General features: G+C 32.2%; 1 protein-coding gene across 1 annotated transcript in view; it reads right to left on the bottom strand.

The window, feature by feature from the left end:
* LOC140444330 (protein turtle homolog B-like) overlaps window positions 1-23,642 on the bottom strand; it is a 984,236-nt gene that overhangs the window by 921,727 nt on the left and 38,867 nt on the right. The window contains exon 3 of the mRNA XM_072536081.1: window positions 7,049-7,257. Within this exon, the coding sequence (XP_072392182.1) occupies window positions 7,049-7,257 (209 nt within the window). The remainder of the gene's footprint in view (window positions 1-7,048; window positions 7,258-23,642) is intronic.

Below are 23,642 nucleotides of genomic sequence, written 5' to 3'. Positions count from 1 at the left end.
GATCCCGGGCTGATGTCACTCTCGGTCGAACAGACACCGATATTCATGCTAAGCCTCCAGTTTCCTTAAAATAGGCAAATTATGCACCTTAACGTAGTTCGTGTCAGATTGATCTGACGTGATAATAAAAAGAGATAAGATATGATAAAAAAATTAAAACGAACTAGGTAAAAAATAACAAGGGAAGCATAGACTTTCAGAATGTGAATAATAATAAACAAAAAAAGTGGAAAAGTAGGCGGTACTGTAGACTGGGTGAGCTTCATACTATGGTTTCTGTATTTTTAAAGTTTGAAGAATAAATTAAAATTAAATAAAGTAATTTTATTATTTATTTCTCTCTTATCTTTTAAATAAATTCAATAAATTATCATGTTTGATCCTAATGCCACCTGTTAACGTATTAACAAGGCAAACGTTGTTTACTTATGACAAACCTGTCAAATTCAGAACAAATAATAATAATAAAATATGAATAAATACATTGGATAGTAAATATAATTATTATATAAACTAAATAATATGTATGTTTAAAAATAATAATTGTATTTATATGATATTATTTTAAAACAGAAACTATTATAATAATTTAAACAGACGATTTAATGTTGTTAATAGTCGAACGACATTTATGACTTAAATTTTGACAATCGTTACAAATCGAATCTTTTATTGACAGATATTGTTTTAATTTTTTACTTTTCATTTATTGTCTATATTTTGGTAGTTAGAATAAATAAATGATGACTAGAAAAGAATTGATCGAGAGAAGTGAATCCATGTCAAAAACCAGCATTATACTATAGAGAAAAAAAAGTAATATAACGCCAGTTTAAAAGCTTCGCTTCAAAAATTAAAATAGTATAGTCTATAACAAATAATTAGTAATAAATATTGTAGCAGAAACACTGTGGAATTAGACAGCATTATAACTGCTCTGAACAATAGTAGAATAGACTACCGGCTCACAAAGCTCAGCTAGTTCAAACATTATACCAAAACATCACAATGCGTGTAAAACTACACGATACCACCAGAGAAATTCATATCAAGCGAGGTGTGAGACAGTTCGACACTCTCTCACCTAAATTATTTATAACAATCCTCGAATACGTCTTTAAAATGCTAAAGTAGGAAAATAGAGGAATAAAAATAGATGAAGAAATGCTTAATAATCTGCGTTTTGCTGACGACATAGTACTTATTACCGAAGATCTGGAACAAATGGTACAGAAATTAGAGAACGTATCTTCAACAATAGGTCTAAAAATGAACAGCAGTAAGACCAAATTTATGACAAATTTAGTTCCCAGTGAACACCTAATCATCCAAAATCAAGTGGTAGAATTGACAGAAAAGTACATATATCTTGGTCATGAAATCAGAATAGGCAAGAACAACCAGATCTGCGAATTTCAACGACGAATAACACTTGCTTGGGCGGCGTATGGTTCACTAAGAGACATCTTTAAGAGCAACATCCAGATAGCTATGAAACGAAAGATATTTGACCAATGCCTTCTTCCTATTATGACATACGGAGCAGAAACTCTCACGCTCGCAAAAACAACAGCACTAAAAATGCGAGTGGCACAGAGGCGCATGGAAAGATCAATTCTCGGCGTGACAAAAAAGGACAAAATAAGGAATCAAGACTTAAGGAAAAGAACATGTATCAGTGATGTCGTCGAACTTATAGCCAAGCTGAAATGGAATTGGGTAAGTCACATAGCGAGACTGAAAGACACAAGATGGACCAGAAAACTAATTGACTGGCGCCCACGAGAAGACAAACGCAGAAGAGGACGACCACCAACACGCTGGATGGAAGACATTAGATGAATATCCAAGAAATGACAACAAGAAGCACAGAACCGTGAAGAGTGGCGAAAATGGGAGAGACCTATGTCCAGCAGTGGACAGAAGAGGTTGCATGATGATGATGATTTTAGCAGAAATAATTATATGGAGGTTATTATTATAGAACTATCATAGTTTAAGTAAACGAAAATATATTTATAAAATGGCTCTAAAAACCTATTTAAGACAATTTCCATCTAAACATTTTAACAGGATCACCACAACCGATCATTATTAAGGGGGTAGGCGCAAAATTTCGGGCCAATGCTTTTTAAATGCAATCATTTTTTTCGAATTCTGAAAAAACTAACAAATGTTTTTGAAAAATTTAAACGCAGAATGGCAGATTACATTATTACCGAGGGCTGAAAGTCCCTTAGAATAAACAAAAAGTATTTTTAAATGAGATATTTGAAATTAAAAATCACACTAAATTTTCTCTTTTTTTTCACCCTTGTAACTTATTAAAATAAACATTATAGAAGTTTTCAGGGACTTTCGGCCCTCAGTAATAATGTATTCTTTCATTCTGCGTTTAAATTTTTCAAAAATACTTATTAGTTTTTTTAGGATTCGAAAAAAATGAATGCATTTAAAAAGCATTGGCCCGAAATTTTGCGCCTACGCTCTTAATATTTTAATATAATAAAAAAATATCGTTATTTTTTTGTTTGAATGTTAAAACTAATGTACGTAGTCCAACAGGATTTATACTAACGTCTTTTTGTGATCGATTTAACCGATTTTTTAATCAGAATGACGGTATTAGATTTTTGTTTTGATACAGTGCAGCAACAACCGTTGATACGTATTTCGACCTCCTTAAGTCTCTTCAGAACGGTATAGTCACTGCTCTGAACCAAAACAAAAATCTTTCCCGTCCTAGACAATAGTTATTAAAATAACTATATACGGACGTAACTACGCCATCTAAAAACAAAAAGAGAAATCAAACGATTTCTACTTAGAGTAGAAATCGTTTGATTTCTCTTTTTGATTTTTTAATATTTTTCCAGATTAACCTTTTTATGGTAATAAATAAATCTATCCATTAATAGTTTCTTAAAATACTCTAGTCGTCAGAGACGAAAATACCACTAAACCTCTAAAAATCATACAAAATAACTGAATTTTGATAAAAAATGTCAATTTATTATCCCAAAAAAGATGCAAAAAGGTTTACCACTTTTATGCCCCGGCTTCAAAACTCTGTACGCCGTAAAAAAATATTTCAAATAAAATATGTAGCTGAGATAATTTTAAACAAAAATATGCATAAGCACTTTTTGTGTAGAATGAACCATGCTGCTCTAGAAACAACACTTAAGCGAACGGTAATTTTGAATGTCAGTTACGCACGCAAAATCAATTTTAAGTAAAATTTGTATCAAATCGATTTGTATCAAATTCGATATCTTTTGATCAATCGACAAAAATCAAATGCGTTTTAAAGGTAAAGAGTGCAGCTTTTGTATGCAATAAAGTTAATTTTTATACAGGTTTTAAATTAATAAAGGTTGCATGATTTTTGCTATTTTTTATAATTTTCATGAGATCAATAAAATGTATCCCTTTCATTAACAGGTCACTGCGGTATCTTCAAATTTTAAAATTAATTCATTAACTTATTTAATTAATAACACATTCAAAATCACCGGTCGGTTCAATCGTTGTTTCTGAGAGAACGGTTCATTCTATACAAAAAGTGCAATTAAATATATACCTCCCCCCTCCTACGAGGAGGCATTTTACGGAGAAGTCGGGGGAAAAAGTGTAGTAAGGCATATACTACTCTAAGGTTAACAGGACAGCATGAATAATGTGCGGTTGACTGAGAATAAAAAAGGGGAATATTTAAAAATCGGGGAAACGCAAGAGCAAAGTCTAATGTCTAAAATTACTATGTAGGAAGATGAAAACTAAAGAACACTTTTTGAGTATCACTGAGAATGGAAACGCAAGGATGAAAATCTATTCGTTTTGAATTTCCTTACTGTTTTCAAAAAATATTAAACTGGAAACAATAATAACAATCTAAAAAGCAATTTTGGAGCCAAAGATAACCAGGTTCACCAACTTAGCAACTGTTTACTAAGGATAGAGTTCTCTTAAGGCGAACATCTACAGTCTCTAGACTACAGCACATCCAAAGCGAAGAAGGAAGATATATGAGTACAGGGTATTTAACCCTTTCCATAAGTAAGTATAAATTGATAATTTTTTTTAATATTTCTTGTTGAACTGATATGTTATGATTATTAGTTATTATGGAAATTACGTACACGAAGGTGAAATCGATCCTCGCTTAATTATAACCTTGATATAAAAGCAATATATAGTTAAAAGTTAATCAAAATAATTGAAAAATCATTTACATATATTTCTATTTTACTTCTTATGAAAAATTTTAATATTTTAATCAATTTTAGTGGCTAAATCTTCAGGAATAATTGTAGTAACTCAAAAGTATGGTGCTAAATACCAACTTTAAGAATCCGTATGTGAGTAAGAATGTTGTCAAACATGAGTGAAAATGATAGAACATTGGGTTACCTTTTTTAATATTTCAAATTTTTTAATAATAACAAATAAAACACCACTCGGATAAAAACAATCTCGATTATTTTTTTGTTGGCAATGTTAAAAATAATGTATATACTTTAATGTGTATAATTGACGCTTTTTTAGTGGGTTAAATTGATATTTTTTATTTTTTTTTTTCGTGTGAATTACTTGCCTTTTGCAAGTAAGCAATTTTGGAGCCAAAGATAACCAGGTTCACCAACTTAGCAACTGCTCACTAAGGATAGAGTTCTCTTAAGGCGAACATCTACAGTCTCTAGACTACAGCACATCCAAAGCGAAGGAGGAAGATATATAAGTACAGGGTGTCCCAAATTGTTATGTTTTGCAGGCTATACCGAAAACTAGATGAGATAGAAAAAAATTAGTTAATATGTCATTTTTCGTTAAAGTAATGATTGCCCAATCAAATCGTCAATAGCTCACAGTAGCGAGATATAGGCCGATTATTGAACCGACAGGGTTAAATATCTTCTAAATTAAAAAATTTTCTCAAATTTTTATTAGAACTTTTAAAAGAAATATTATGGAAGCGTTCAGTGGCGTACGAAACTTTTTTAGGGGGTCTCACCAAAGAAATATAATACCAACTTATGATTTTTTATTTGGGACACATTTTAATTTTCTTTCGCCTTATATGACATATACATATATCTGTTTTCAGTTTTGAAGATAGTTTGTTATAGGCATTTTAACATTTTATTATGAGGATATAAATCCCTAGAGAGTTTTATTAAAAAAAAAATAAAATCAGTACCTACCTAATTTGAAAATAAAGTAAATACTTACTGCTAATTGTTGTTTTAAAGTAAATTATTATTTTTAAAGTATTGTTTCCGCATTTTATGAATAAAATTGCCTAAAATAATTGAAAAAAAAAGCCCTGGACTCTTGAACCAAATTTATAGTTCAGTCGTATTACCCAAAGAGTGGTTAACGTCGATTTTTATTTGTCTCCCCAAAAAGAAAAACGCCAGAGAGTGCAGCAATAACCGTACCATTAACTTGATGTCTCATGTGCCAAAGTTACTACTAAAAGTCATCCATAACCGAATATATCACAAATTGGATATAGAAGTTAATAATACACAATTTGGTTTTCGCAAAGGGCCTAGGAACGCGGGAAGCTCTTTTTTCACTTAATATACTGATACAAAGATGCCTGGACGTCAATCAAGATATATATGTATGTTTTATTAACTATAATAAAGAGCGTTCGATAAAGTACGACATAAACAATTAATTAATGTCCTGAAATCAAAGAAGATTGACTACAACGACCTCAGGATCATATCAAATTTATACTATAAACAGCAAGCAGCTGTGGAGTAAGACAGGGATTCGTATTGTCGCCAATTATTTTTAATGCCTACTCCGAAGAGATCCTGAAAAACGCTCTTGAGGGTGAAACAGCTGGAATAAAGGTAAATGGAGTTCCCATTAACAACATTAGATATGCGGACGCCACTGTGATCTTAGCCGAAAATATTGAAGATCTTCAGAGACTGGTGACCAGAATAGCGGAGTATAGAAAAGAGTATGGTCTAACAATGAATGTCAAGAAGACGAAATTTATGAGAACATCGAAAACTCAAAGAAATAACGAGAATCTTCTAATAAACGGAACCAACGTCGAACACGTGGACAAATATGCATATCTGGGAACAATGATTAACTCCACAAATGCAAAATAAATTCTAGTTATTTCTTTGTGCATTATCGTTGTTTTTATGTTTATTTTAATGTTAATATTTTCGTAAAATTAGTTCTGATTACGTAGTTTTTTGTTACTGGTAGATGTGTTATTTCCATTTTTTAAGTTGATTGATCTTACTTTTAGTAAAGTAAACTGTGAAGGAATAATATCTCCATAATAAAATGTTAGAATGGTATACTGAGTGTTTTTTTTTCTATGTGTCTATAACGTGCCGTTAAATAAAGAATTTATTTGCAGAGTAGTTCCAACGACTGAAAATGGATATATGATATACCAGGTAAAAGAGAATTAAAAATGCAAACGAATAATGTCAAAATATAAAGGGGATCCCATATAAAAAAAACCATGAGTTGCTATTATATTTCCTTCGTAAGACCCTCTCAAAAAATTGCTCGTACGCCACTAAACGCTTCCATAATATATCTATCAATGGTTTTAATAAACTTTTTAAATTTTTTTCTTAATAAAGAAGATATTTAACCCTATCGTTTTCGACATTTTTAAATAATCGCCCTGTATCTCGCTAATGTGGGGAGCGATTTATGATTTGATTAGGTAATCGTTACTTTAATGAAAAAGAAGTCATGATATCTTAACTACTTTTTTTCTATCTCCTCTAGTTATTGATAATCCCTGTAAAACATACAAATTTGGGACACCCTGTACAATGGATAAATACGTCTAAGTACATGATGAGAATTTCAGATACCAGATGGTCAAAAACGGCTTAAAACTGTAGACCTGTAGATATACTCATAGTTAATTATAATTATTAGGGATTATTTTTATTAAGACTGCATAAAAAGTGATTTATCATAAAATAATCGGTCGTGTTTTATATATAATGCCGACATCAAAATTATTAAAAATAATTACATGATTACTCACTTATAATCGTTAGGTTAACTTTTATATTCCTTGTTGGTGTTTGCTTGAAATCAACTCTGCAGTGATAAATTCCACCGTCACTGTCTTTAACTGTCTCCAGAGTCAATTTAGCTGGTTTGTCTTGATACCGGAAATAGCCTCTGCCACCGAGGACACTCTCGTCCGCCCAGTGTTTTCCTTGCTCCAATGATTTATCTCGTGAATCGAATCTAAAACAAAAATAAATTTAAATAAGCTTAAAGAAAACACAAAAGTAGTCGTGATAAATTGTTAAAAATAAAAGATTTAAATTGCCTCGAGATAATTTTATTACTAATTGCTTGGTTGTATTTGCATTAGCTGGACGAATACGATTAATAAGGGAATTCTGAAACTGTTTTCTTGTGGAAGGTTGAAATTAAATACTGTATGTATATGGGAATAAACGAAAATTAATTGTAATGTAATTATAAAGATTAATAAATATTATAAATTAAAAATTAAGAAATGCTGTTAACCTGTAAGTGTTAATTACTTGATAGAGTTTGACAGATAAAAATCTACACTCATCTATCGATACAGATACACCACCTCAATTTGATGTGATACAGTTAGGTTTAGTGCCAGTTTCGCAGTGAATTCATTTCTAGTACTTTCTTGTTTTAGGGCACTTAAGTTGTATTTGTTCCATTTGTTGTTTTTTTGGTTTTTATCCTTAGCTAATTTCATTCTTCACCTGCTGCATGTTAAGCCGGTGAGAATACTTATATGGCTAAACAAATACGTCTGTCAATAAATACAAAAAAGACTAAAATCCTGATAAAAAGTCAATCGTAGAGAGCAACACGAACCTACTTGACAATATACAACTTAGAAAAAGTAGATATATTTGTTTATTTGATTTTCAACTTCACAAAACACAACATTGACGATGATCATTGTGCTGACCTTTGGACATCCTCTCTGATATATTTTTCAGGGCTTCCAAGGTCTCAGCCTCCCGAGCTTCCAGACACTACCACACTATGACTAATTAATGCAATATTGCTACTTTAGCAGGCGGTTTATTTATACAGCAGATGGTGACGTGAACATTTTTGAAGGCTAGATTTTGATTGTAGAGTGGAGCGGACGATATTTTCTTTATGAGATGCCGTCCAACCAGATGCCGTCATCTCTTTTATTGAGATAATTTGGCCTTTTTTGAATTTTTATGCATTCTCGCATTATTCTTGGTTTATAGAAGTAGATGGAGGCTATGGTTCTGGAGTTTTCAAAATCAATTTTATGACTAGTATATCAGAACTGCAAACAGAAATGAAATGTTCATAAATCCTATTTTGAATTTTTCAATTTGTTTGGCCTATATAAGATCGTTTTGCCTGTAAGGATCAGTTGTAATATTTTATATCGACTTCCCATTACTATATGTCTCAGATAAGATATTTTTCAATGTTTAACAGTCTTTAGCAGTTCTCTATCTTTGTTGGCGCTCCTTAGTACTTCCTCATTAGTTTTCCTTGCTGTCCAAGGTACAACTTACATTTCCAATACTTCAATTTTGTTCATGATCGATACTTTTAGCGTCCACACTTCTGCACTATGCAAAAGTAGGGACCAAACATAGCACTTAACTATTCTTTGTTTTAGTTCTAAACTGAGATCATTATTGCAAAGAAATGACTTCAATTTCATAAAAGTAGTTTTAGTCATTGCTATTCTACGTTTTCTTTCTATGTCTGAATCTAGTTGGTGCGTTATCACAGTTCCCAAATATGTCATTTTATGAACTTTCTTAACTTGAACTCCGTTTGATTAAAGCTTTGCATCGGGATGTGGGTAACGACTAAACACTAAAAATTTGGAGTTTATTTTAATGCCCATTTCCTCTCCTACCTAGTGAGTACGATCAAACAGAATTTGGAGACATCTACGAAAACGTCAAGTCTACCATACGAATCCCAACAAATTGTTGTATATATACCGGAGAACTTACGGCAATTCATCAGGCCGTGAAAAAATGTTGTTCTATCAATGAAAGCAAATTTGTTATCATCACCGATTCAATGAGCGCATTACTTGGAATAAAACAGCTATATACAACTCACGCCATACTTCTCAAGATCAAAGAAGAGTTATCTTATCTACAGACTCAACAAAAAGATATTTCCTTTATCTGGGTACCTTCCCATATGGGAATAAGTGGTAATGAGGAAGTGGACTCTCTGGCAAGCAATGCAACCACCGACCAAAGTATTGCTATCATAAATCAAATGCCTTGGACTGATCACAAAGTAAATATCAAAGCCCACGTATACAGAGCGTGGCAAACTACTTGGGATCACACTGCTAATAAACTCAAAGAATGTCTAAGTCAAGTAGGAACCAAACTCATCTTACCAAATAATAGAAAAGACCAAGTCATCATTAACCGACTCCGAATAGGACATACTTTCCTTACACACAAGCATATCTTCAACCAGGAGGCTGCTCCGTTGTGTACCAAGTGCAATACTCAGTTGTCAGTGAAACATATAATTGTTGAGTGTCCAGTGTACCAGAACGAAAGAATCGCGTGTGCCCTTAGTGATAATTTAAAAAGTATACTAACGTCAAATTTACAGTCTTTATTAAGTTATCTTAAAATGACTAAACTATATACCAGATTGTAAAAAATATTTTTTTTTATGCAACAATATGTATCTTACTGTTTGTGTATGTCCCCCCGCTAATAACCCTTAGTGGTTGATGCGGGTATATTTGTTTAAATAAAAAAAAAAAAAAAAGAATTTGGAGACCTTTAGTATTATTTGACAGAGTTAATGTATCGTCTGCATATCTAATCACATTAAGTAGTTTGCCGTTGATTTTTATTAAATATGGTTGTCTCTCAAGTGCCTTTTTAAATAACTGGTCCGAGTAAACATTGAAAAATGTTGGCAACAAAATACGACCTTGTCTGACTCCTCGTTGTATGGAGATTTCATCGGTGTAGTTATCTCCAATTTTTTCGATAGCTGTTTGATTCCAGTACAAATTTTAAATGACACGAATATCGTTGTCATCTATTCCGATATTTTTCAGTATTTGCATTAATTTTACATGCTGTACTTTATCGAATGCCTTTTTTACATGATCCTGGCTCTAACTATCTCATTTCGATGATTCCCAGTAGGTCTATTTTCATTCTTTTCATTTCTTGAATTGCGTTGTCAACTTTTCCAGTCGCAAATAGGCTTCTTACATTCCATGTGCACATTCTGAAATTAAATTGCTTTATTTTTAGGATTTCTTCACAAGGTTTTCGCATTTTTACGACCTGAGAGGCCTCGTGGTATAGATATGTTTTTCCTCTCCTGCCGAATATTGGCCTCCGCTTTTCCTGTTTAGTAACGGTTTGCAATTGAAGTTTCAATTATGGTGATTTTCCTGGGGGTGCTCTATGAGCCGTTAATGCAGTGGTTCCCCTTTGTCTTCTGCATTCTTATGACGTTGACCATTATTTGTTGATTTAAACTTTATGTATATGAAATAATAAAAAACTGGAACAAAAAATGTGGACACATTGAAGTAAAAATTAACGACAATGATCAATTAACGACGATAATCAAATAATTTTAGCAGAATAGACGACATCGTCTACATGATAAAAAAGCTGGTAGAAGAATTTGGAAGCTGGGGTTTGGAAATTAATTAAGATAAAACGTAACACATGGACATTCTAAATACTGCAGAAGACTTAGATAAATAACAGCTTTAAGTAAATAGGAAAATAAGGAAATTTTAACAAACACATGATAAAACAGATATACCAAATAAAATAGACAATACCACGTTGGATGCCTCCTAAAATATATACTACGTATTCTAAAAGTCGATACGTAACTCTATTTTTTACGGTTTGTTTCAAATAAAAATGTATTATTAAGTACTATATTTTACACCGAGTTACCCCGAAAATTGAGGTTCTACGTCGGATGGATAAAACATGTAAAATTATATCCACAGTAAACCAGCAAGCTAGAATATCTTGGACATATAATGCGAAACCATCATAGATATAACCTGCTGCAACTTATATTACAGGGAAAGGTCTACGGAAAGGGGGAACCAGGAAGAAGAAGAAAAATATCTTGGCTCCAGAACTTACGAAAATGGTTTTCCTTGACCACTTCAGGACTATTTCGAGCTGTGGTCACTAAAGTTAGAATTGCCATGCTAGTAGCCAACGTCCGTAACGAGTAGGTACCACAAGAAGAAGAAGACCCCGAAAAGTAATAATATTTGTTAGTTTCAGAACTACGTTAAATTTTTTATAATTCTAAGAGCATCGATTGTCGAGGTTCTTATTAGAATTTAGTATGTAATTAACCATTTAGATACAAACGTAAACGTACACTTCTTGAGTGTTTATATTTATATTTGCTTCATCGCTGGTTAGAACAAAAATATAGTAACTAAGAATGCTTAAAATATATTTATGTACATAAAAATATTGCCAATATAAATAATTTTATAAATATTCTAAAATACTTATTTAATGGTCGATGTGATAGTTTGGGAACACCTGCGTGGAGCTATTTAGGCTGAATATCCTCCTAGAATTTTAATGCATCCATCTTCACACAACTCGCATCGCCGTAGTCGACCTTTTTATTATGTAAATTCTCTTTACACTTTTCTGCTCCCTTGAATCGTGCGTATCTAATCTAATCTTTATAGAACTATAACACAAACTACAATATGATAAAGAAACTTCTGTTTAAAAATCAAGCGGCTAATATCATTAAATTACGTTGTAACAATATTCCTTCTTATTATTTCTGAAACTGTCTTCTTGTAATCTACTTGTATCATTGTTTTATTTTTATATGTCATTTTATTGTTATCATTAGCAGTTTAAAGGCTTATGAAGGTAATATATTTGTTGTTTTGTTGATCAAAAAATGTAACACCTATAAGGACAAATATTATTTTAAATATTTATTTATCAAAGTATACTTTATAATGAGTATAATATCCTTATTTGATGATGATAACATTATAAACAAATTTGCAACGTCATTTTTGTCAAAAACTTTATAATGAGTTGCTCCTTCATGATTTTCTAAACAGTCCTGACTCTGGTCGAATTATTCGAATTACGTGGTCTCATCTAGATTCTTCTTATGGCACACCACAGGTCATCTAAGTTTGCTGGAGGACGTGGTAATCGATTTATATTTCGACCTACCATATTCCACACATGTTCGATAGGTGACAAAGATCCATTTGTAATGGTTTATAGATAGAGATGTAAAGCCGATTGTAGTACTTTACCAATATACCATCGAGGTGTCAAAGTGCCGTTAATAAGAAGAGGTGATCTGCTTCCCAAGCACAAAGCACCTAATACCAGAATGCCTGTTTTTTTTGCTGTGTGACGTTTAATTGCCAAGTTTATATTTCGTCCCTCGCCTCGAAAATGTCTTACGCTTAGCGTCCATCAGAACCAGCCAAATAAAATTCCCTTGGACATTTCAGTTTTGACGAGCTCTTTACGTAGATCTTTATGCTTTGCTGTCAAAGGTAAAACGCAAAGCGGACGGTAATCTCTCAGGCACATTCCAAGAAATCTTTCTACTTGAGACTTCTATAGTTCTAAGAAAACTATTCTTCTTGAGACCAACTTTCCTGTAGCTGCAACTAAAGCATCTCTTACTTGATTTACACTGTCCCGTCTATTTCCAAGAGCAAAAGGTCTAAGATGGGCAAATTAAGGCCTTACAATATTCTAAGCTGTCCAAACCCTCCACGTTGCTGATAATTCTCATCATTGGACCACCTTCTCTAAACTCTTAACACCGTTGGTTCATTAGCTTTAACTCATCATAAAATTTTCCGTTAACCAAAAGCGGTCTCTTTCATGCCTAGAATGCGTTCTTTCAGTCGCTTAAATGACGAAGTTGCCGACGACCGCGAACTCTTGACATTTTGACTGATAAGTATATATGCCGTAGTGTGTTTATATTATTATCTATTTGTCTTTTTACTCCGACTGCTGTTTGATCATTGTATAGGTTTTCTTCTACCTCAATTATTAGCCTTCTTTCTGTTATATAATGTAGTAATGAATAAGCATAATAATGTTAACCTTCAAATTGATTTTTATATTTTTACTGAATCAATTAGCTTTTGGATTAGCTCGTTGTCGAGTTTTTTCTCTTCAAGTATGATTAGCTGTCTTAGTTTTTACTTGAGTTTTGTTAATTTTAACTATACTATTTTCTGTGCCATGTTGTACCGGCTTGTTTCCTTATGTCATAGTCTCATCTTAAATTTAGACGTCTTCTTTTTCTCTTGACGCCTTTTGGATAGCACAGTGTAATTCTAGTGGACCACCTATTGTCAGTTCTTCTCGCTAAATGTCCCGCCCACTGCCATTATAAAGATTTAATTCTATGGATTACATCGATAACCTTGATTTTCTTTCTGATCCATTCTATTCGTTTTCGATCTCTCTTTGTTATACCTAGCATGCATCGCTTCATTTATCTTTAAGTGACTTTGACTTTTAATAGTATCTCTTTCTATAGTGTCCAAGTTTAGCAGCCGTATGTCATGATTGGTAGTATATACTTATCGAATGCTTTTCTCTTCAGGTGGATTGGCATGTTTGATTTGAATATAACTGCCTGTCTACCAAAAGATGTCCAAGCTAGTTTCATTCTTCTATGGTTTATGTTTTTGTAAAGTTCGTTTTTAGGCCAACTTCATTGCTAGCTGCATTTAGGTCGCAAGATCTTGCAGTTCTGCACGATTATTAGCAATCAGAACGATGTCATCTGCAAATTTGGATGCCGGAGGTATTCTACATCAACGGATATTCCTTTGTTCTGCCAGTTCATTTTGCTGAATATATTTTCTAGAGTTGCAGTGAAGAGCTTTGGTGATATTGTCTCCTTGTCGGACGCCTTTGGTAGTGGAAAATTCTGGAGTGTTTTCATAAATCTTTACCTTAGCTTTTGCTTGTTTGTATATTATATTTGCTAAAGTTTCTATGTACGCTTTGTCAATACCTTGGTTGGTCAAAGCTTCTATGCCTTGGAATATATAGAATCGAAAGCCTTCTCGAAATCAATGAAGGTTAATGCTAGCGGTATTTTATATTCTTTAGCTCTACTCATTAGTTCTCGAAGTGTATGAATATGATCTATGGTACTGAATCTATTTCTAAAGCCAGCTTGTTATCTCAGCAGTGCAGCATCTAGTGCGTTTGTTAATCTGTTGTTAATGATCTTTGTAAATATCTTGTATGTGATTGGTAGTAGACCTTCTACTAATAACTTCTATTTTTTAATTGCCATATTAGTGTAACAGTGTTAGTTGCTTGGCTTGACGGATAATCTGAGGAGGTCGCAGAATCGGTGATAATCTGTTTTTGGGGTAAGGGTGTTTCACCCCAAAAGTTTTGTTATTTTTTGTACAAAATTTTTTAATTTAATTTTTTTATAATTTGAGAATAAAAATACAGACAGCACTTAATATTTACACTTCTATCACCAACCCCTATTTTAAACAACCATATATTTTCACAAAGTAACTTGGTGAAACTTTTTTTTCTCCGCCACATTTCCACGAAACGGTTTTACGCGATTCTTATGAAATTTAATGTGTATATTCGTTGGAACTGATAATAAGACATAATAAATTTTTCATAACCCTAAGTAATAAGATTGGTCCACACCCATCACATTTTTTCGATAAAATTTTTTTTAATTTTTTTATGATGTGGCATTACTTGACCGATTTTTGTTAAAATTTTATATGTATAATATATGTATGTATATATGTATGTTGAATATACCACTTAATTTTTTCCAGGAAAGTCCACACTCCTTCGAAACAGCTTGATCGATTTTTATAAAATTTTATATGTATATTCGATTGAATACACCATTGAATTTTTTCCAGGAAAGTTGTTTTCGTTTAAATCAGTTGACCAAGTTATAAATCAGGATGACACAGTCAACTCTCCTACAGACTTTTTAAATTCATTGGAATTACAAGGACTTCCACCTAACAATTTACAATTAAAAGTAGGATGAAATATCGTTATGCTACGTAACATTAATCATCGACTGTGCAATGGAATAAGACTGACTGTGAAAAGTCTAATGAATAATACCATTAAGGCAACGATCATCATGGAAAAATCAAAGTAGAGGACTGACTATTCCACGTATACCGATGATCCCAACGAATGTACCATTTGATTTTAAACGCTTACAATTTCCCGCGTTTTTGGTTAGTGTAATGAGAATAAATAAATTGCAAAGCCAGCCATTGGGAGTTTGCGGAACTAACTTAAAGTTTCCATGGTTTCCAAAACCCCTATCCAGGGTACGATATTTCTTTCGTATTTCTTTTTATTTTTATCTTTTGCATTTCTTTGCTCTATTTTGACTTTGTATTTTCTTATTTAATAAGTAATTCTAACGTTTAGTCCATCGTAATCTTCGGTATATTCCAATGGGAGTTTTAAACATAATCTTAAGTATGATCCAAAGCTTTGATTCTTAAGTTGGCCTACGGTCAATCCATGTTTAGTCACTGTTAGTCCCAGGTAATGCCCTAATTGGCAATAGAGTTTCCCATTAGATTAGTATGGAATCCCTCTTGTATCCAGAAATTGGCTGCACAGAAGGTCTTCTCGCGATTTATTTTACAGCTCAATATGAGGTAATTTTAGTACATATCCTTTTTTTGGCGATGTAAGTGAAGCTCTTTCTTAAGAAAGTTGCAAATAGAAGGAGAGACTGGATATAGACATTTTTTTTAATTGTGTTATATGTTTTGATAATTATTATACCCTGATTTTTTTCTACATATTTAATTTTAATTCATAATTATAGTACCGTCGCTCATTTAAAACATGTTATTACACATTTTAAATATGTTAAACAATAAATTATATTTATTTATATATAGCTAAAGTTATCGTAGAATTTATGTATTAAAAACAGATTTATCGACAATTCCAAATTGGCATATTGGCAACACGTGAAGTTAAATTTATATAATATAAACATTTTAGTAGTTTATTAAGCATATTTTTTAACAACAATATAATACCAATATATATTTTTATATTTATGTTACCAATTTATATATTTACACAGTTTATCTCTACTAAAAACGAGTTAAGGTATTTATTTCAATAATTATTTTTTGAGATCCTAATTCTAGCCTTACTTTTTGTACAATTGCGAATACAGGTTTAATGTTGTAAATGTATAAATTACATCGATGCTATTTATGATTTTGACTCGAAAATTCATAAAAAGTGCAACCACTTTTACTATTACTGTAGCAGTTTGCGATGCAAGAAATATTACCGGCCCTAATTTTAAACAATTATATTACGTATAATTATTATAAGTTAAAAAATCTTACGATGATGACAAATTTGGTCGATATGAGCGCTTTAAACGTGACGTATATCCCCTCCTATCAGCTACACAGAAAAATACCTAAATAGAATGTCGTTTTGAATTGCGTTGAAAACATAAAAGATGGTTATTACCTTCTATGTTTGTCGGACTTTTGCCACTTTTCCCAATTTCAATATGTACACTGTATATAAAGTACAACTCCTTCAACTGATTATAACCCATCAAAGATTTTGGAAACGAAAAGATAGATATTATCTAATTCTAGAAACAACTCTCGATTTCCGAGACGACAGGTACAGTGAACAAAAAGACCAATTGAATATACTGCACTGATTTAAGACGATGCCGAAAGCCAAGGTACACGATCTTAAGGAAAAAACCCCGCTCGAACTGTTTTTATATTTTTAGATAGTCAAGTAATTGATTTAGTCCTTAGAGTTTCAAATCACCTTTTGAACTTCCTTCAATTCTTTTATTTTTCGGATATCATAAGTAAGCAAGTCTAAATGGAGTATATTTGATTGGGAAGAACATAAATGCTTGAGGAAATCGAATTTTTTGGGGAAAATCTAGGATAAGTAGGAGAATTTAAATACCTTGGCTCCTCAATAACGGGAAATTGGACACTAAATCGAGAAATTGCTTACAAGATACAGGCTGGTTAGTTTAACTGAAAGTGAATCGGCGGAGTATTTTGTGATCAAAACATCGGTAAATGGCTGAAAGAAAAGATATACAAAAGTGTGATGAGGCCTGCATTGGTGTAAGAAAAAGTTCAAGAAAAGAAGATTGAGGTTACTGAAATGAAAATCTTACGGAGTACGTTGCGTAACAACAGAAGGAAAAAAATTAGGAACGAGGTGATTAGTGAAAGATACTGTAAGTAAAGATGGCTACAGTCTCATAAAAGTTTCAAGAACAAACATCGCAATGGTTTGGTAACGTCAGACTATGAGGGGCGAAGGATAAAGCTGTTAGCAGTTAAGGGAAAGAGAGGTGGAGGAAAGCCGAGGAGAATATGAGACGACTGTGTGGCAAAGGACTAAAGAGAGTAAGGTTTTAATAAGGAAGATGCGATGAGCAGATATGAGTGGCGAGAAAGAGTTAGAAACAGAGAGCCCTTAAAAGGAAAAAAGCTAAAGAAGAAGAAGAAGAGAAAAAATACGTTATTACAAACGCAACCGTACTTGAGTAACCAAGAATAATACATTGGTGTAAAAATTGTAAAAAATTGTACGAACCGAAATAAGCATGTATACCAAAATCAGACCTTTTATATAATCTATATCTTTCCGAACATATATATATATATATATATATATATATATATATATATATATATATATATATATATATATATAATAAACACACGAAACAAGTATGGGGAAATTGCTGCAAACAATTTATCAATTGATTAAAAGAAGGTTTCCTATTTTGGAAGACACCCTGCTAAATGTTACTAAAAGAAATGTTTTGGCTTTAAACTTTGGTGTATCTTTTCTTCGAGTGGCTCTTTTTTATTCTATAACATACCTACCGTATGGAGGAGAATCAAAGGGTAATAAATTTGATTACGGTTTCGGTGGTGATACAGTATCAAAGCTGCTACCAAAAATAGAAAAATCGAGCAATCATAATAGTTTTATTAACAATTTGTCTCTAACTCTACCTGTATTGGTGTTAGGTGAATTTAGTAGCTCTATAACCGATGCAGCCGGTTCCAAGCCCAGATCAAAGAGAAGGGACAGAGGAAAAACACCTCTAAAAAAAACTAGGGTTCAGCTGACCCGGCTGATAGCACCCTGTGAGGGTCCCTGCCTGGGGTACAGGTGAAAACCGGTCAACGGTCTCAAGAGCAGAGGATAGCTAAAAAAGCCACAATGGTCGAGAGTGCGAAAGAACCAATAGCGTCTGATTCAGAATGGAGGGCTGAAGAAAAGGTCCTCCAAACGGGGGTTGTGGCGTAAGTAATTAACCACCTAACACACAGAAAAACGTAAGGGTAAGAAGAACGAAAATCGCAAGATGAAAAAGCCTAATACGGAAACATATCTCCGGATGGAAATCCACATCTCTAATAAAGGGAGCCTCATCGGATACGGGGGCAATGTTGCGAAGAGTTCGAAAGACCCAGTCTTATCAAAGCTCAACCAAAAATCAAATCGAAGAAAAGATAGAGCATTCATAATGGGCAATAGGTAGAATATACAAATATGGACAAAAAGGCGACGGAAGTGATCAAGGAGTTTAGAAAAAGCAACATCGACATACTAGTGACAACAGAAACCAAAAAAAAGGAAATGGAACGAAAACAATAAAAGACTATACCTATTCACTGCTGGAGCGAAGGTAATAAGAAATGTAGAACAAAGGCAGGAGTAGGAATACTAATCAAAAATAAGTCGAAGAACAGGGTTAGAACATGAGATCCAATGATCGAGAGGATAATTAAAATGCACATAGACATATAAGGTAAAGAGACAGTGATATTCGGAGTATATGCACCAACAGACGATTCCCCGAGAGTAGAAAAAGAAAATTTCACGGAACATCTTCAACACCAAATAGAGCTAATCAAGAAGAACGTGGAGATAATTATAACAGGTGACCATAACGGCAGAACCGAAAGGAAAGAAAACGATAAAGTAGTGGAGAAATTTGGAGAGGATGAACAAAATAATAACCGAATACATCTGATTGAATTATGCGAACTAAACATCCTAAAAATCACCAACGGATTCTTCATACATAAAAATATTAATATTTATATACATGAACGCAAGAAACACGAAAGCTGAAATCAATAATAGACTACGTAATAGTCAAACAAGATACCGAAATAAAGATAAAAGATGTGAGAGTCAGAAGAGGAGCAGAATGTGCAACTGACCATAAACTACTGACAGCAAAAATGGGCATTAATTGGAAACATAACAAGACCCCCTTTACAGAAGAACCGTTAGTTATAGAACACTATAAGAGAGAAACAATACAATATAGAACTACTCCAAGAACAATCAATAAGAGAACTATACAAACAACGCCTAGAACAAAAAGTAATAGAATTTAGATACGGCAACATTGAAGAAATATACGAGCATATAAAGGCGAGAATAAGACAATCAACAGTCGAAGCCCTTGGAAAGAAAGAACATATAACAAATACACAGCACTAATATGAAGTAAATGAACCAATGAAAATAATAATTAAAGAAAAAAAGCAACTACACAGAAAAAGGCTGACTAAAAACAACGATCAAGTTTATAAAGAATAAAGTAAAAAGATAGAAAAGTGAAAAAAAAAATAATACAACCAAAGAATGAAGAATGGGAAAGAACCTGCTTAAATATTGACATACAGTTAGTTAAAAAAAATAACCCAATTAACCGTTCATGAAATTAATTAAAGATAAAATTGAAAAATATTATTGTTTCTTACCAGTGGCGCATAAACACAAGTCGTTTTTTTGTATAAAAAATAATAAAAAATATTTAATTAATTTATTTCCAAAAACACGTTTTCTTAAAATATCTTTTTTATTATATGGGTTACCGATTAAATATAGGTTAATATCAGGATATCATAGGTTAAAACTTTTTCTAAATTATCATTGAAGACAAATGGCAATTTATGTTATGTACAAGATAGTAACCATTTCCAAAAATAAACTTTTTTAAGACATTCGGAAACCAATATATGAAAACCTACATGTTAAATATTTAAAGACCAACTTTTTGTAGTGTAGTCAGGTAGAATCCGATTTCGGTTGGGAGACCTGAAAAGGACAGAAAGTATTTTCTCCGGACAAATATATTTATTCGTGATTTTCTTCAATTGAATTTTAATAGCTTTTCTTTTCTTTATTTCCCTTAATATACTACAGCCTCTAGAACACGGTTTGTACAAATCAGGCCGGTAAATTGAAAAAATGTCGTACGAAAAGTAAGGAATAAACAATCTAAAAAACTGGAAGCGACATATTTTCAGTAAATAACATCGATATAACTCGACGAACGGTACGTTAAAAAATACAAGTTTTAAAATATTAATACTCGGGAAAACGTATATAAAAAAAAATCGTTTCTCTTTTAAGATATATGTATATGAGAGTAAAAATAAAAACAGTATGCATAACAATTTTAATACTTTACTAATCACTTGAGATAACGCAACGTAACAAGAAATTTACAATTTTACCATACAAAAGTAATGTACTCTGCAACTAATCTGATACCCTGTGTTTTATTTATTTATTTATTTATTTATTAAAACTTACAAACACCACCTAGGTAGTAATTACATGTAAGAGTGCTCATTACTTGGTATAAAAATATACACACAAAAAATACAATATACTACAATATACACACAAGTACAAAATAAAAACAAAGAAAGTAAAACACATTAAAAAAAAGACACAAGTTAATAAAATTTTAAAATTCAGTCCATTACTTATCTATTCATAACATTTTTTAATATCCCTTACACTACAGGTAAAGAGGTCTATATCACAGATCTTTATTAACTCATTACACTGATATTGCATATAGTTTATTATTGCACAAGAATTATATGGACTACAAGAAAATAGGTCATTACTGTTTACCCTTAGGTTGACCTTTGGCACATGAAACCTAATAAAGTTGATCAAACCACATGTCTTATATTTAACATTGTTAATGATATTATGAATAAACACAACACAATGCATATTTCTTCTTTGCTCTAATGACTGCAAGCCAAATATTTGAAGCAACTCTTTTGATGGCGTAAGGTGAGTATACACATTGTATTTCTTAAGGTATAAATATCTTAGAAATCTTTTTTGTACCTTTTCTATATGATTAATATGAACTTTGGCTTCAGGAGTCCATACCACTGATGCATATTCCAAGTTTGGTCTGACTAAAGCGTTATATAGTCTAATGGTTGTGTTTATACTAAAGTGTTTGGAATTTCTTATTACAAATCCCAATATTTTGTACGCCTTATTAACAATATTTATATAGTGTTCATTAAATTTCATGTTAGCCTGTAAGTATATTCCCAGATCTTTACATTTGGTTTTCCTAGATACTACACAATTGTCAATTCTATAATTATTTTGAATGTAGTCGATTTTGCGAGTAAAAGATATGACTCCACACTTCTTAATATTCAAGATCATATTGTTGTCCCTAAACCATTCCACAACTGAGGTCAGGTCCTGCTGTAGTAACTGACAATCATTTGAAGTATGTATAGTCTTAAAAAGCTTAAAATCATCAGCATAGATCAAACTAGAAGAAAATTTAAGAGATTGTGGTAGTGAGTTGACAAAAATTAAGAAAAACAAAGGCCCTAAGTTCGTCACTAGCAAAATTAGACAGAATGCACAGATTACTAGTTGTGGATAACCCAGGCAAGAAACCATGTTGTTCTGGAGCAAATTCATTTTCAAAATTTTTCAGTATATTCATATAGAGATTAGATTCAAATATTTTAGCCAGGGAATTAAGGATACTTATAGGACGATAGTCTTCTATATTGTTTCTATTACCTGATTTAAAAACTGGAGTAATGGTAGCCTCTTTGAGTTTGTCTGGAAAGGTGTTAGTTTTAAGAGATAGATTAAATAGATGTGATAATGGCTTTTGAAATATATCAGAACATCCTTTAAAGATATAGGCAGGGATATTATCACTACCTGTGGCCTTTTTTGGCTTTAATTTTGTTATACTAACCTTCACATCTTCTTCACTAATAACTGAAAAGTTGAAAGATCCCTGTGAACTACCCTGATGTGTGGATGATACCTGATAAATTGAGCTAAAATGATGAGAGAAAGCCATGGCAATATCCTGAGGGCCTGTATATGTATGACCATTTAAAGACATCTCGTGAGGAAAACCGCTGGTTTGTCTCTTACTTCTTATGAATGTCCAAAAACTATTTGGGTCATGCAAAATGTTATCTTCAATATTATTTTGATGCTGCATAAATTCATTTTTGATTTGCTTTTTAATAGTATTTCTAAGACTCTTGAATTTATTGTTATCAATAGCACTAGCTTTCCTTATTTTTATATGTTTGCTTAATTTGTTTTTTTGTCTGATTTTTTTAATAAGGTCTATACTAAAATAAGCTGGATATTTCTGTTTTTGTCTATTTTTAATAATTTTTTTTGGGATGGCTTGATCAATGCAGTCATACAATTTATCGTAAAATTGATTAATATAATCTGTAGCAGTTATACAATTATACATATCTGACCAGTCAGTGTCCCTTATTCATTGATACAGAATATTAAAGTCCCCCCTGGCATAATCATACCTATAAGGCTGTTGTATATTACTCTCAGTGTATGAATTATCTTTATATTCTAGTAACATTTCTAGTGCCGGGTGATAATAATCTTCAGGTACCAAAGGAGACCCAGACCTATATATGTTTGACAATATAAGATCAAGCAGTTTATTTTTACAATTTGAAATTGTATTATATTGATTTAAATTGTTTAGATTTTGAAATTCTTTAAGCAAGCTGCTCTTTTCACAACTTAAGTTAATAAATCCAGGAATATTAAAATCTCCAAATATGATAATATTAACATTTTCTGACAATACTTGGTTATAAAGTTCTAAAAGTTCTTCATAAATATCTAACCTTGTACCAGGAGGTATATATACACAGGAGACATAAAATGAATATGTTTTAAACCTTACCTTAAGTAACAAGCACTCAACAATTATATTACAATTAACTTTAATACTTTCTACAATAAATTTCTTTTTTAATGCTATCATAACTCCACCACCCAATGTCTTGCCACTGGCCCTATCTTTGCGGAAGACTATGTAGCGATTATCAAAAAGTTCTTCATCAGAGATTCCATCTATACGCCATGTTTCAGTTAATAGGATTATATCAAACTCTTCACTAAGAACATTGGTATATAGGTCACTTGTTTTAGTGCGTAGGCCTCGTACATTTTGATAGAAAATGTTTAGATTTTGGGTCTGCAGTGTTTGTATAATTAATTCTGATTCTGAGGATCCATCTGCCTTGTTGGCATCCTCGTTTTTACTAAAAAATGAGACGCGAGGATACCAGATGGCCATACTTCCCTCTTCCAAGCTTTTTTTAGTTCATCTCTTCTGATGGTAACCTTCATTGACGTATAAAGTTCAGGGTGTTTAGA

The sequence above is a fragment of the Diabrotica undecimpunctata genome, chromosome 6, assembly GCF_040954645.1.
Source record: "Diabrotica undecimpunctata isolate CICGRU chromosome 6, icDiaUnde3, whole genome shotgun sequence".
Lineage (NCBI taxonomy): Eukaryota > Metazoa > Arthropoda > Insecta > Coleoptera > Chrysomelidae > Diabrotica > Diabrotica undecimpunctata.
This window is presented reverse-complemented; position numbering and strand designations above follow the sequence as displayed.